The following is a 14,500-nucleotide window of genomic DNA, read 5'->3' as shown; positions in this document are numbered from 1 at the left end:
AAGGAGAGCCTGGTGGCGCCCATGTGGATGATTTCATAGTTACTTTTGATGTAACGCGCTACTTTTTGGTGGCAGTAATCTGGGGTGTAACGGAGTTACATTTTAAATAAAATAACTAGTAATTGTAACTAATTACTGTTTTTAAGTAACCCACCAATAACTTAAATCAAGGCCATATAAATATGTTCCCCACCAAAGGTACCAAATATTACAGAATGGCATGTATTGTGCATTCTCTTTTAGTTTGACTATCAACCCTAATTCTGAAGTTAATGAACAGTTTCCACAAAGACTTCCGGATTGCAAATATTTAGCAGCAATGTCCTTGTGTCACCACCATAATTCACCAGAGTCGTGCGTTTCTTCATATTGTTTGTTGGCCATTTAAAATGGTATATCTTAAATGTTGCACTTATTATTGTTCATCACAACAATACCTGTGTCTCTTGGTGCACGCTGTGGAGGAATGTTGGCTATGCCCCTCATCCTCTGGAGAACATCTTCAGAAAGCTAGACCAAAAGATGGGCTGCATGTTCATTTCAGTTTTAAAATAAGATAGAAAAGATGGGGAGATGGGTGGATAGAAAGACAGACGGATGAACGGACAGATGGAAATTTAGATGCTTTGTTTATGCCACTTAAATTGTTGACTTTGAGCATTTATTAACAAATAGCTGTAAAAATCTTGCCTTATAAATGACGTTTTCATTTTTAAAGTTTATAATACGTTTTGCCATGAATATATGATATATGATTAAGAAGAGTTACCAGAATAAACACTATTTCGCTTTATGTTATTAAGTAAAAATGTTCATTAAATGCTAAACTTAAAGACAGTTATTGACTGAACCACTTCGCCTCTACTTTGTGTATGTGTTTTTCTATGCAGCTCCACCCAAAACCACAAAGTCAAATAATTCATTCAATAGAATGTGCAGTCTGTTGTAAAAAAACAAAAACAAAAATACAATTAAATTAGAATTACCATTACATTTTAAACCCAGATATGTTCCTGATGATCACCACACAATGCACAGCTCCTAGAATTAATTTTCTAGGCAAAAAAAAAAAAAGTGACACAGTAAGAGAACCAGCGGAAGATGAAATGACGCGTCAGAAAGGAATGAGCAGAAACAACTGAGAAAAACAAGTGAAGGCCTACTAGACTGATGGGCAACATTAGATACAACAGTATTCAGAGGTGGTATTATATAGCAGAAATATTGTTCATTCTCTCTACCTGGAGTATTTGCACAACAAACCTGTTAGCATGCGTCTATTCTCATACTTCGTTTCCAATATGGTTTAGAACTAGTTGGTACAAATGTTCGTTCTCTGTGCACAAGTCATCGCAATGAACTATCTATTAGCTTATCAATTCATGATTATCAAGGACAACCAATTAACGATTTACAGTATCCTATTGTCCATCATGTAGTGTGTTTAGGGCAAGTACAGCCTGGTGTCGCCCATCCATCTAAAGACCTTGTTTTTGGGGTTGGGTTAGCTTACCCACATGAAACAGTTACAGTGGCCTGCGAAACTATTTGGCCCCCTTGACCTATAGCCAGATTTTAGACTTTAAACATAAAGATATAAAACTGTAATTTCTTCTGAAGCATCAACCATAAGTGGCACACAATCATGAAGTGCAACACACTTTATTGGATATCTTAAAAAAATTAACTAATTAAAAACAAAAAATGAGGCGGGCAAAATTATTCAGCCCCTTTACTTTCAGTGCAGCAAACTCTGTCCAGAAGTTCAGTGAGGATCTCTGAATGATTTAATGTTGATCTAAATGACTAACGATGATAAATGGAACCCACCTGTGTGTAATCAAGTCTCTGTATGAATGCACCTGCACTGTGATGGTCTCAGAGGTCTGTTTAAAGCGCAGAGCATCATGAAGAACGAGGAACACACCAGGCAGGTCTGAGAAGCTGTTGTGGAGAAGTTTAAAGCTGGATTTGGATAGAAAATTATTTCCCAAGCTTTAAACAACCCAAGCAGCACTGTGCAAGAAATAATATTGAAATGGAAGGAGTATCAGACCACTGCAAATCTACCAAGATCGGGCCGTCCCCCTAAACTTTCAGCTCATACAAGGAGAAAACTGATCAGAGATGCAGCCTAGAGGCCCATGATCACTCTGGATGAACTGCAGAGGTCTACAGCTGAGGTGGGAGAATCTATCCATAGGACAACAATCAGTCGTATACTGCACAAATCTGGCCTTTATGGGAGAGTGGCAAGAAGGAAGCCATTTCTTAAAGATATCCATAAAATGTGTCGTTTAAAGTTTGCCACAAGCCACCTGAGAGACACACCAAACATGTGGAAGAAGGTGCTCTGGTCAGATGAGACCAAAATCGAACTTTTTGGCAACAATGCAAGACGTTATGTTTGGCGTAAGAGCAGCACAGCTCATCACCCTCAACACACCATCCCCACAGTCAAACAAGGTGGTTCTAGCATCATGGTTTGGGCCTGCCTTTCTTTAGCAGAGACAGGGAAGATGGTTAAAAATTATGGGAAGATGGATGGAGCCAAATACAGGACCATTCTGGAAGAAAACCTGATGAAGTCCGCAAAAGACCTGAGACTGGGACGGAGATTTGTCTTCCAACAAGACAATGATCCTAAACATAAAACAAAAGCTACAGTCGAATGATTCACCAAAAAACATATCAAGGTGTTAGAAAGTCCAGACCTCAATCCAATTGAGAATTGTTGAAAAGAACTGAAAGCTGCTGTTCGCAAACGCTTCCATCCAACATCACTAAACTCGAGCTGTTTTGCAAGGAGGAATGGGCAAAAACATCAGTTTCCCGATGTGCAAAACTGAGAGACATATCCCTAGCGACTAGTAGCTGTAATCACAGAAAAAGGTGGTGCTACAAAGTATTAACTCAATGGGGCTTAATCATTTTGCACACCCACTTTTTCGTTTTTTATTTGTGAAAAAAGTTTAAAATATCCAATAAAGTGTGTTCCACTTGATGATTGTGTCCCACTTATTGTTGATGCTTCACAAGAAATTACAGTTTTATATCTTGATGTTTGAAGTCTGAAATGTGGCAAAAGGTCACAAAGTTAAGGGGGCCAAGTAGTTCCGCAAGTCACTGTAGCACTGGTTTCAGCTGGTTACCAGTAGCATGAGAAGCAACCGGCAGACCAAAAAAATAACTGGGCCGACATTAAGGAATGGACTTGTGCCAACCTGGCCACAACCCATGAACAGGCCAGGGATCGTCAAACGAAGAAGGCTGTCCAGAGTTGCGTCCACAACTCATGCGTTCAAGGGAACCGTGAACCAACAGTATCTTATTATTGTGTTGCATTATCAATATCCCACTTTATTCAGCTTCCCAACAACATCGGTGCAGTCATCTTTAAGGGTGACAAATTATCATTGTATAAACTGTGACCTGTGCTTTCTTTCTTTGGTACCTGCTACGGTTTTGTCAAATTCCGACACTTTATTTGCACATGAAGGCACCGCTGTCAACTTGTCTTCGAATCTTGAAAGTGACCCTTGCAACATGTTCAATAATCAATAATTTGAATGCCAGATTGCAACGTAGATAGTATTTTAAATTATCAGAACAACAAAAACATGTGTTATTGTTACATTCAACACATATGTATGCACAAAACGGGAAAAAATAGCAACAACACGCTTCAGTGGGTATTTATTGTTAAATCCCCATTAAACTTCAAAATTCAGCATATTTTAAGGGATGTCTGGCCACTAAATTCTGGTCATGGGGTTGCAGGTCTCTCAACCTCGAGTCCTCGACTTGCATCTTCTTACATCTCCCTCATCATTGTGTTGCTATATTGAACACTTGTTTTAACACACCAGTCCATTTTGAACAACCGCGTAATCAATTTAGTGTGTTAGCAAACCAAACGAAGAGAACTGTGGCTACATGTTGAAAGTTAGCATAGCTGATCAACGAACACTAGCTTAATTAGCATTATACCTTGACACCACGAAGAATCCTGACTCTGTCTTCGTCGTCCACACCAAAAGAGACCTTTCTCGTACTTTCTCCAGATCCCATGCCGCCTTGAAGTTATCGATGCAGCTTGAACTAATATTTCAGACAATGAAAGCGTTTATGGCTTCTGTAAATTTGAATGTTGATCCCATACGATTGCAATGACAACAGAACGGACCGGGTTGCCAAGTTTGTTCGCTCTCCCTCTTTCCAAGTTCATACTCGCGGGAGTAATACGTAGGAAACTTAAAGAGTTGTAATACATGCGTCATGAAGTTCAAATTTTGAAACTAAAATTTAAAAAAAAAAGCCGCAGCTCTATTGTTCTGTCGATTGATAACAGATTATTAAACGTTGCCAGGCTTCAGCATTATCCCCCATTCGTTCATAATCGCGGAAGTACCGGTCAAAACATTTATTAGTACAGCCAATAATCGCAAGGAGTCTCAAAGGGCTGCGCAGAACACAGATTGTTGCAACCTAAAGCCTATTATGACACCATCCCCTGATCTCAAACCTACATGAGGGCAAGGCAAAATTCAAAAACCTCAACATGAGGAAAATGAAGAAACCTTTAGAAGGGACAGCACATGAGTTAACCCCCCTTCCAGGATGACAGGTTGCAATGGATGTTGCAATGACAAATATTACACAGATGTTGTCAACATGAAATATAGGTAATTCATAAGCTATAGAATATAAGTGTGTTTTAAGCCTAGATTTAAACAGTTCCACTAAGTTTGCAGTTCAAATCTCAGGGGGCAGAGCATTCCACAGCACCAATCCCCGAATGGAGAACGCTCTGGAACCTGTGGATCTCTTCTTGGGTCTTGGGATCACCAGCAGACCAGCATTCTCAGAGTGAAGGCTCCGAACCGGAACATAGGGGGAAATTGAATCTCTCAATATCCGCAAGCTTGGTAGCACGCCATTTTCGTTCAGATATCCTTTAAGTGATCTATTTTTTTCAGTAAACCAAGGCGTGCGTCTTTTAGGTTGTGATTTAAGCCGTGGGGGCTCCACAGAATCCTGGACACTGGCAAGAGTATGCATGCGTATTTCTGACCCAAAACAGCGGAATTAGGAGTACGAGTTAGACTTGAGTGAGCAAAGTTCATCTCATTTGTACAAGAACAACATGCCGAGCTGTTGTGTGTACGGGTGCACGGATCACAATTTTACAGAACACACATTTTGCGTACTTCCATGAAGAAACCGGACTTTTCAAAAGCACTGTAGGAGCCTGTGGCTTCAAGCCTTTAAAATAACTGACTGGACTGAGAACATCATTGGGACGTTATTGTTGCGATCTGGTTTATACAACATTTACTTGAATGCTTAAGGCCCTAGTAAGAGTAAGTAGGATAAGTGTGGGGTGTTAAGTGTTTGCTACCAATACCTGCTACAGACGGTACTACTTGTGCTAGCCAGTAGATATTTAATAATAACAATGATTATAATAGTAATAATATTTTTAGCACCGTTATATTTAATCCATATTTTAGGTTATATATAATTAATCAGAATGGTTTTATATAAGTTATTTGTTTATACCGTTACTAATAATTATTAATGTATTGTTGTTATCATTATTATTATTATTGATCCCATCAACTCTAATGATGTACTTAAAGTGGGTGGAAGCCATTGAAAGTCAATTTTTCTAAAGTTAAACTTATGTTTGATCTAAGCTACTTTAAATATGAACTGGTTATCAGAGATACTATTTTCGTCCATTTAACTTGCTAGTACTTTACTCGTTACTTACCTGATATGGACCTGCGTTGTAAATGAGGCGAAAAGGTCACACAGAAACGCTCCATAAAGTGGAATCCAGAATCTATGTGTAGCACCAATCGAAAGAAATGTTTTCCTTATTGTTGCTATCTTGCTGCTTGCTCATACTTTGTGCTTCTTTGAGATGTTACCATTTATGATTCACAATCTTTTTCTGGTATAAATCGACATTAGTTTTGCCATTCTGCCTCAACAGTACGTGCACAGCTTGGCTTCGTCGCACTTGTTTACAAACAAAGAAAGGGGTCGTTGTAATAACTGTGTCATATAGTTGAAATTATAAAAAGAAAAAAAAACACGGTATTATTGTACTGCTGAATGACAAGAGATTACAAAATAATACGAGGTTCTAGCAAAGTCCTCCATTCAAAGTTCATATTCGCGAGGGTAATAAGCTAGAAGGTATACAGGTTGTAATGAAATAAATGTCGTATAGTTAAAATTTCAAAAATGCAGTTTTATTGTACTGCTGAATGAGAGCTTCTAGCAACATCCCCCTTTTTAAGTTGATACTCACGGAAGTAAGACGCAAAATGATAAGAGTTGTAAAATTAAACAAAAAAACATTTTTATACAATCGTAATGATTTATTTATGCATAGAAATGATAAATGCACACATCAAATTTAAAGGTGACAGAAAACAGTTATGTTTGTGATTGATCTTAATTGTTTCATGTAAAAAAATGCAAAGTATACAATTTGTAGTTAACTGTTTAGAAAAGGGGTCTCCAACCCGCGTGCCCCCACAAAAGAGCTCAGGTTCCCAGTGTTCTGAAAATAGCTGAACAGTGCTGGGTTCATTGTGGTTTTCTTGTAAAATCATTTTGAATGGTTGATTGAGTCTATTTAACCCTAGTTCCAATAATTCACCCAGTGACAACATAGTAGCAATATATGAATAACATAATGAATTGTTATTTCAGAAAGGCATATCCATCCGGATGCGCTTTGCGCTAATCAGTAACAAAAAGAAACTCTGCTTGAAAAAGGTTGGAGACCCCTGCTATAATGTTTCTGTAAACAAACTACTATTTGATTTGACTGCTATATTTCAGTGAGGCGTTCCTATTCTCCAGTGACAAACTTATTTCCTTCACATGACTGCAGTAACACTATTATATATGAAGACTAATGAGTCAGACTAGGGAGTATGTCGGTTTTTGAATAAATTGAAGCAGATTAAATTTACAAGCCACACTGGAGTGAGATCCATGAGCTAGCTGTGTTTGAGTGGATGCTGAAAGCTGGGTAAACTGTCTCTTTAAATGCAACCTTGAATGTGTACAGGTGCTCCCTTTGACCGCTAATGTTGTGGAACATCAAGGTTCCTCCCTCGTAGTCCAGCGCCACCTCAATTTTCACCGGCTGCTGGACCATCCCGCGCAGGACCACATTGGACGAAGACTTGCAGACTGTGAGTTTGCCGCTTTTCCACTGGAGCCGCCAGGACACCGAGTTGTGACCCAATCGGCTGTGGTCTCCGCGGCGTGGGATGCTCTTGTAACACACCCCCAGGGACCACATGCTTTCAGGGCCCACCTCCACCATCCAAACATGCTCGCCGCTAGAAAAGCCCTGATTGCACATGACCTGCGGCGCACTGGTGAAGCGCTCTTTGTTCTCGGCGTACACCTGCTTGGTTTCAGTGTACTTGGCCGTGCGAAGGTCATTGCTGAGATGCAGGTTGGGGTGGCTCGTGCAGGCGTTGAAGGTGAGCTCCAGAGGATTGAAGAGGAGACAGAGGAACTGGGACAGGCGGCTCATTTCGGCACGGAAGGCCTCCGTCCTCAGGCTTTCCTGCAGTTTCTTGGTGTTGAATGGGGCCTTGGTGGGGATGTTGCACGAAATTTGGACTGTAGCAGCCTTCCTTAACTTTTCTTCTATCATTAAGAATCTGGACAGAATAGGTACAAAATGAATTAGATCCCCCTTTCCGGTCACAGACCATTAACAATGCAAATTCATCCTAACTTTATAACCGGAAATTGAAACTACTGTAACGCATGTCATGCAAATACCTCTATTTTAGTATGTTGGCTTCCCACCAATCAAGAGCCGGTTCCCTTCATGATGCTCTTTTTTCCTCTCGTGATTGGTTAATATGCATTTTTTTTTGCATAGCTTTCGAGACTTTGGGTGCATAAAATTGATTTTTTTTAACTTTCTATGTTATCTTTTTTTTTTGTAGTTCTGTGAATATTTTAATTTAACTTTCCTGTATTTTTCAGGAATAATGTGTTTAACAATAATCGTTTTTGTTTAAATGAGTTAAATGTTCACTGTAGAGTGAAAACAATAAATGCTATTTTGATTTAGTAGAATCATAGATTCTTTTTTAATCAGTTAGTACATAATGAAACATTATATTTGTTAATGTACCAATTAAAGAGACCCCCAAAAATGTTTCTTTCTTACTTCCTTTTTTCCTAGCTTTTTTCTCTCCATTTTCTTGTTTTCTTTTCCTTTTTCTTCTATTTTCACTTATTTTTCCTTCTATTTTTTGTTCTTTTTGTTTTTTCCAAGCGTTTTATTTCTTCCTTTCTTCTTTTCTTTTTCTCTCTTATTTCCTTTTTTCTTTTTTTCTTTGGTTTTCTTTTTTGCATTTTGCATGTTTGTCTTTCTTTCCCACCTTTTAGAAATAATTTGGTGCATCGTGTTACATAATATATGGGAATATAAGAACAGAAAAAAAACAACCGTTTAGGGGCTCTTTAAGGTGAGCTGAATTAAGAGAGCCGGTACTCTAAAAACAGCTGAAATGGTCAGCATCACTATGTTTTTGTACAAAGTAAAATCGGAAATGAACTTGGCAGTGTTAACTCAAGGTTTTCCGAAGATGCATTACTCCTTCTGTAATTCTGTGGTTGCTAGTAAAACCCAGCGCAAGATCACTCCAAAATTGTTCTGTGTTTGATATGACAGTGAGAAAATATTGCCAAATTATAATTAAAATAAAATGTCGAATGTTATTATATTTGCTAAATTGCATTTCGCATTAGCTAAAACAATAGCACAACCAACCAAATTAAGTAGTCATTTAGTCTATTTCATCTGTTAATGGGTGGAAATGTGTAAGATATTGTATTTTCTACTGAGTATCTGAGTATAAATCTGTGAATCTGTTCTTTTTTCAAATATGAAAGAATCTCTCAGTAATACATCTTCCAAACAGGAAGCTTACTTGTCCACTTTTTTATCAGTAAGAGTGGTTCATTTGATTGAATACTAAAACCACAATTAAAGCATTTAAAATGATTCTTAAAACTGCCGTTAGCTGAAGACAACACTTACTTACTAACCTTGAGCTAGCTTACAGGCTAAGTCACACTAGACGAGAGGCAGTTGTGAATTTACAAAATCTACTTTTGTGAATATTATTTCACTGTGTGAAATGATAACATACTTCTGATATCATACTTGGTCACAGGGAAATAATCATTTAACTACCACTTAACATGCTCTCTAATTGGTACGCCGAATTTTAACTTTGTAGCTAAAACTACAAGGTACCATAAAAAATGTTTTTACTGGCTAATGAAGTTGCATGAATCCGTCATGTTGAGAGTTTCAGTTGCACTTTGCTTTGCTTCCACGAGTTGCTTCTGTTGCGCCTCCAAAGTACTCACGCCCACTTCCCAGTTGCTTCTTTGCTGATTTTGCTGATCCTCCAGAAGATTTTGCAATCTTTCTCTGTATCTGTATGCACCATCAAAACAAGGACAAGTTGAGTAATAGTACGGAAATACCATGATTAAATGGTGTGCCTGTGCTGTAAATTTAAAGGATGGTTATCATATTCGTTTTGGAACTGAATGGCTAGATTTATAAGTTTTTCCTGTATTTGAATGTTCATAAATCTTTAGAGTTCACACATAGAACCTGAGGAAGTGAAATGTTTAAGGGGTATGAAGTAGGAGTAAGAAAGGGCCTAAAAAATCCAACCAGGCCCAACCCAGTCCAGTGGGTATTAAAGCCCGAACCAGCCCGAGTCCAACCATTGAACTTGATTTGTAGGGATGAATGAAGGAAACCTGAAATTTCTTTTTTTTTTTTATAAGAACGAGGATAGGTGATTTATAATCAATTAAAACCTGTCCTTTTTTTAAACGAAATCAAAATTAAACAAGATTGTATAAACATTTCCATATTTTATATTTCTGTGTCTGCAGAAGTTACATTCAGCGCCAATTTTCCATCATTGACGGAGTTGACAGGAAGATTTCAAGGCCGTCTTTCATTCTGACGGGTTCGTTTACGTTACGGAATTAGTAATCATTAGATAAGAGAAAAGAAATGCAGCCAAACGGCGTATGATTCCATCGAACGGCTGGTACGTTGACATGCGAGCATTTTTATCTGGAAACGTAACTGCCTCATCTGGCTATTCAAGTTCGAAAGCACAAAGCGAAACTCCTCATGTGCTTTATCCGTGAAAATCATTGTTATGTTAAGCGTGAGACGTTCTCAAATAGGCGTTACGGCCAAACTACAAAAAAACGATCCCGGGACTGAAAAAATTATACAATTGTGCTTTTGGTCAATGGCAGAAATATGTAGTGAGAGGCATAACATTTTTATATTATTGCAGTAAAAGGCACAGAATCCAAATAACTTTCTACACCATCAAAAAATATGCAGCCTCTTTGAGGTGTTTTGCCCCTGGGAGACGTTTTGTGTCTTACCCTTCCACAAGTGTAGCCATGACTTCTACTGTTGTGAGAGCCTTGTTGACCAGTTTGTCTCCAACGGCTTCACAGAGACCTTGCTGCTCCTTCACCTTCTCCACCAGGAAGTCCATCATTTTCAGCCTGTTAGAGACCACCTGCATGCATTTGAATATTTAACACAAATACCATTCAAATAAGATACAAAAGTCAGGGGAGAACATCAATAGGCTTCAAAATTGTACTTGGTATCATGAGCCCCTTTTGTACTTTTTTCTCATCATGTGTTAGTGTTATAGCTTAATATAGTACAGGGGTGTCCAAACATTTTCAGAAATCAAGCCAGATATGGTAAGTTGAAAATGTGTGAGGGACAACTAATCAACTGAGCATTCTTTGAACAGTCCTTAATAAATTCACCCTCTGTCAAAGGTTTGCAGTGCTTGGCGATCAGCGTTGCCCCCTGTAGCTTGCCTTTGTAGCCTTTTCATTTGACTCGCATGGTCGCTTGAAAAAAAAGCTTCCAGTTGTTTCACCTTTTTACAGCGTAGGTTTTCAGTTGGCTTTTTGTAGTCAGTATGCTTCGTCTGGCAGTCCCTGACACATTATTTGCTACATTGTATACTTTTTTTGCCAAATACATCACACAAATACTCATTTATTTATTTCTCTATTGTTTAGATGCACTTACTATTAAGGCCAGTCTCTGGGCACTACCGTGTAAATATTTTTGCCTATTCATCCTGACATTCTTTTTACCTTAATTTTCTCCTTCAGGTCTTTCCTTTAATTAGTTTTATGTATAATAACGAGATAATGTTCACTTAATGGTTATTAATGACAATAAAGACAATTCTAACCTTAATTAGAGTAGTAAACTGCATTTTTGGAATGATAACCTTGTCAACTCCATAGTCTTCTTCTTCCAGTGTTTATACATACAACTCAACCATTTGGCAACCAGTTCCAATAGATTACCCATGTCAAAGACGCACATGAAGCAATTTGTTATAATTTGGATTCTTAAATTTCTTAGATGGTCACATGTTTGACTTGCTTGTATGTTCAATAAAGATTGGTTGTCATATATGTTTGGAAAATAATCTTGAATTAATATTCACCAAAATAATTTTAATCAGTTTTCTGCATTTTTCTGAGGGGAATATATTTTAAGATTGTATACACATTTTGGTGTAGGTTGTAATTGTTTTAGAAGACCATTACATTTTAATGATTTTTTTTAAAAAAAAAGCCCTTTAAAGGGTCATTGTGTATTTTTAGCGCCTCCTTTCAGTCCTTAAAAAAACAACATTGAATTAGATTACAAGCAAAAATACACTATTGTAGAGAAGTGCATTTTTTTAAATTATCATGGCTGGAGAAGTTTGTATTTATTTTACATAACATGAGCCTCGCGTAGAGGCACGTGTCATGTTTGTCCGCCATCTTTCTGCTCTAGGAACCAAATAAAAACAAAAACCTGTCTTTCTTTTTTTATGTCTTTTTTATTAGCTTTTACCTCTTCGTTTTTTCTTGTTTTTTTTACTCTCTTTTTTATTACTTCTTTTTTTTCTTTATTCTCCCCTTTTTGTCCTTTTTACATTTTTTTCTGTCTTCTTTTTTCTTATATTTTTCTTTTGTTTTTCTTTTCCCGTATTGTCTTTTTCTTTTCTTTTTCTCAGTTTTTCTTTACTCTCTTTGCAAAAGAAATAATTAAATGGGAAAAACATTGCGGTTCAGTCACTTTGAGTCCTCATAATTTGTAATCATCTCATTTGTTTTTAATTGCACCACATAATGCAGTGACAATTAGAGGCCAATATTACACATTGTCCCTTTAAAACATTTTTTTGCAATCACAAAGCGATTAATATTACTTTGTTGCATAGATTAATGAAAGAGTTACTTTTACATCGGCCTGACCGTAGGTAAAAAAAAATCGAATGAATAAAACCATTAATTACCATATCTCTCAATAAAAAAAGTGAATAAAATGTAATGAATAAATGTATGAAAAAAATACAAGTATGAAATAAAAAATAACACACAATTAATCAAAAGAAACTAAATTGAAAAAGTAACAATGTGCTAAATAAACAATAAATAAAATATAAAATAAATACAATGTCTTACCTTACTGCGGACCTCAAGGGCATGCCTCATTTCGCCTTCAGCAACACTGAAAGTGAGAAGTTCATGGTTTTGGTGCAGACCCTCCATGAAACACTTGGAGCACAGCAAGGTCATGTCAGTAGAGCAGAAGTAGATGAGTGGACAGCAGTGAACATCACACTGCTTTCCCATATCCGTCGGCTCGACCACCAGATGCTCTAAGGCGTCTTCTATCTTCGTCAGGCTCACCGGAGGAGCGCTGGGTTCTGACGTAGACGCTAAATAGCCGCTGATGATGTTACTGAGTTTAAAATTCTTCTGCAGGGACTGAGCACCAGGATACTCCAGGCGACACTCCGGGCACTGCAGCACTTTGTTGGTGTCGGCCGTGGTCTGCAAGATGCAAACCTGGCAGTAGTTGTGGCCGCAGGGGAGCACGACCGGGTCCAAGAAGAGCTGGAGGCAAATGGGGCAACTTAACTCCTCTTGAATGGAAAAACTCATGATGCCAGGTGGGAAGCAGGGGGCTTTCAACAATAAGTACTAATAAAAAGCCCCTGATTCCCTTAAAGGCTTTGAAAATATAACACCAGGACAGTCCTATCCCACAATCAGCAGCGAAGACATCAGCTTAACAATGAGCGTGGCAACTGCCAAAAGCTTCTATTTAATGGGCAGCACAATAACATGCACACCAAGAAGAGCAGCATTCCTTTTCTTAGATACAGGAAATAGACCGCAGCATGAGGGTTGTTTGTGGTAAAAATATTCTACAAGCATCAAGGATCCTTCAACGTCAATTGTAATCTGGCTGCTGCATCATCTGTGAACGTTATTAGTCTGGAGGTAGATCGTGCATAACAAATAATTATTTCTTACTGACTGTAGGAACAACTTTTCTTAGAAAGGGCCTTAGCTGTAATTTAGGACACGGATGCTCAACCATAACAGAGGTTTACATCGTGCGTGGGATCGGTCACACAGTAAATGAGGGAACCTGCTTTAGTACACAAACTTAAGTCACGTGGGCCGGATGACTCATGTTGAGAGTAAACAGAGCAGGGAGAAACTCCGCTTGTTTTTACTGTACAGTTAAATAAAGTCCGTTATCTCAAATGTCACTGGGAAATTTTAATGATCATAAGAGACATGCTACCTATATATGTTAATGTTAAATTATCAAGTAGATGATTTCGGAAGAGGTTATCACCGGCAGATGAGTGGTTAGCACCTCAGCCCCGCGGTAGAGAGGTCAAGGGTTCGATTCCAGCTACAGGCTACCTGTGTGCCTGAGTAGGTTTCTCCCAAACACGATGGTTTCGTCCCAAGTTCCCAAACCTGCATGGTAGGTTAATTGGCTGGTCCAAATTGTCCCTATGTTTGAATGAGTGTGTAAATTCTTGTATGTCTCTGTGTTCCCTGCAGCTGGGTGGCAACCAGTTCAGGGTGTCCACTGCCCGAAGACCGCTTGGGGTGGGCTCCAGCACCCCTGCGCCAAATGAGGATAAGCGCTGAAGAAAATGGATGTTTTGTAATCATACGTGGGAATCTTGGATGACAAATGGTTCTCTATAAGTTTTACCCTGTTAATAACCAAAATAAGTTGACACCGCCGAAGGTTCGAGGAAGGCTTTGTCACGGTCGAATTTAATTCACGTCAACCAAAATTGCTACGCAAAGCAAAGACACGGCCCTGTTTTAAAAGGCTGACAAAACAAAATATCGTGAAATTTGAAACTATCTGGCATCCAAAATACAATTTCTCTGCATAAGTTACACTTTGTGGTGGTCCAGTAATGTGAAGTCATGGGAGGAAGGTGAGAATGGACCTCTCCTTTCATCATCCATTATCTGCACGGCTTATCCTCAAGTAGTGTCGCGGGGTCCTGGAGCCCATCCCAGCTACCTTCAGGCAGTG

The 14,500-nt window shown here is 38.4% G+C and overlaps 2 protein-coding genes across 4 annotated transcripts in view; both read right to left on the bottom strand.

Moving 5' to 3' along the window:
• The window catches only part of LOC148369554 (MICOS complex subunit mic25a-like), a 41,064-nt gene extending 36,757 nt beyond the window's left edge, over positions 1-4,307 (bottom strand). Inside the window, exons 1-2 of one of the 3 annotated variants that reach the window (XM_088331613.1) lie at positions 3,991-4,307; positions 438-510 (exon numbers count right to left, since the gene is read on the bottom strand). In XM_088331613.1, the coding sequence (XP_088187739.1) occupies positions 438-510; positions 3,991-4,071 (154 nt within the window). In that variant the 5' untranslated portion in view covers positions 4,072-4,307. The remainder of the gene's footprint in view (positions 1-437; positions 511-3,990) is intronic. The other 2 variants (XM_088331616.1, XM_088331615.1) reach the window with 2 other exon arrangements.
• A 1,248-nt stretch (positions 4,308-5,555) lies between these two features.
• On the bottom strand, positions 5,556-13,309 carry LOC148369553 (E3 ubiquitin-protein ligase TRIM39). Its single transcript, XM_088331612.1, has 4 exons — positions 12,604-13,309; positions 10,489-10,628; positions 9,335-9,502; positions 5,556-7,700 (listed from the first exon to the last, which is right to left on the bottom strand). Exons 1-4 carry the CDS (start codon positions 13,084-13,086, stop codon positions 6,992-6,994), a joined length of 1,500 nt encoding a protein of 499 aa, XP_088187738.1. The 5' UTR covers positions 13,087-13,309; the 3' UTR covers positions 5,556-6,991.
• Between the last annotated feature and the right edge of the window lie 1,191 nt (positions 13,310-14,500).

The sequence above is a fragment of the Urocampus carinirostris genome, chromosome 3 (genome assembly GCF_059441175.1).
Source record: "Urocampus carinirostris isolate Australia breed hairy pipefish chromosome 3, RoL_Ucar_1.0, whole genome shotgun sequence".
Lineage (NCBI taxonomy): Eukaryota > Metazoa > Chordata > Actinopteri > Syngnathiformes > Syngnathidae > Urocampus > Urocampus carinirostris.
This window is presented reverse-complemented; position numbering and strand designations above follow the sequence as displayed.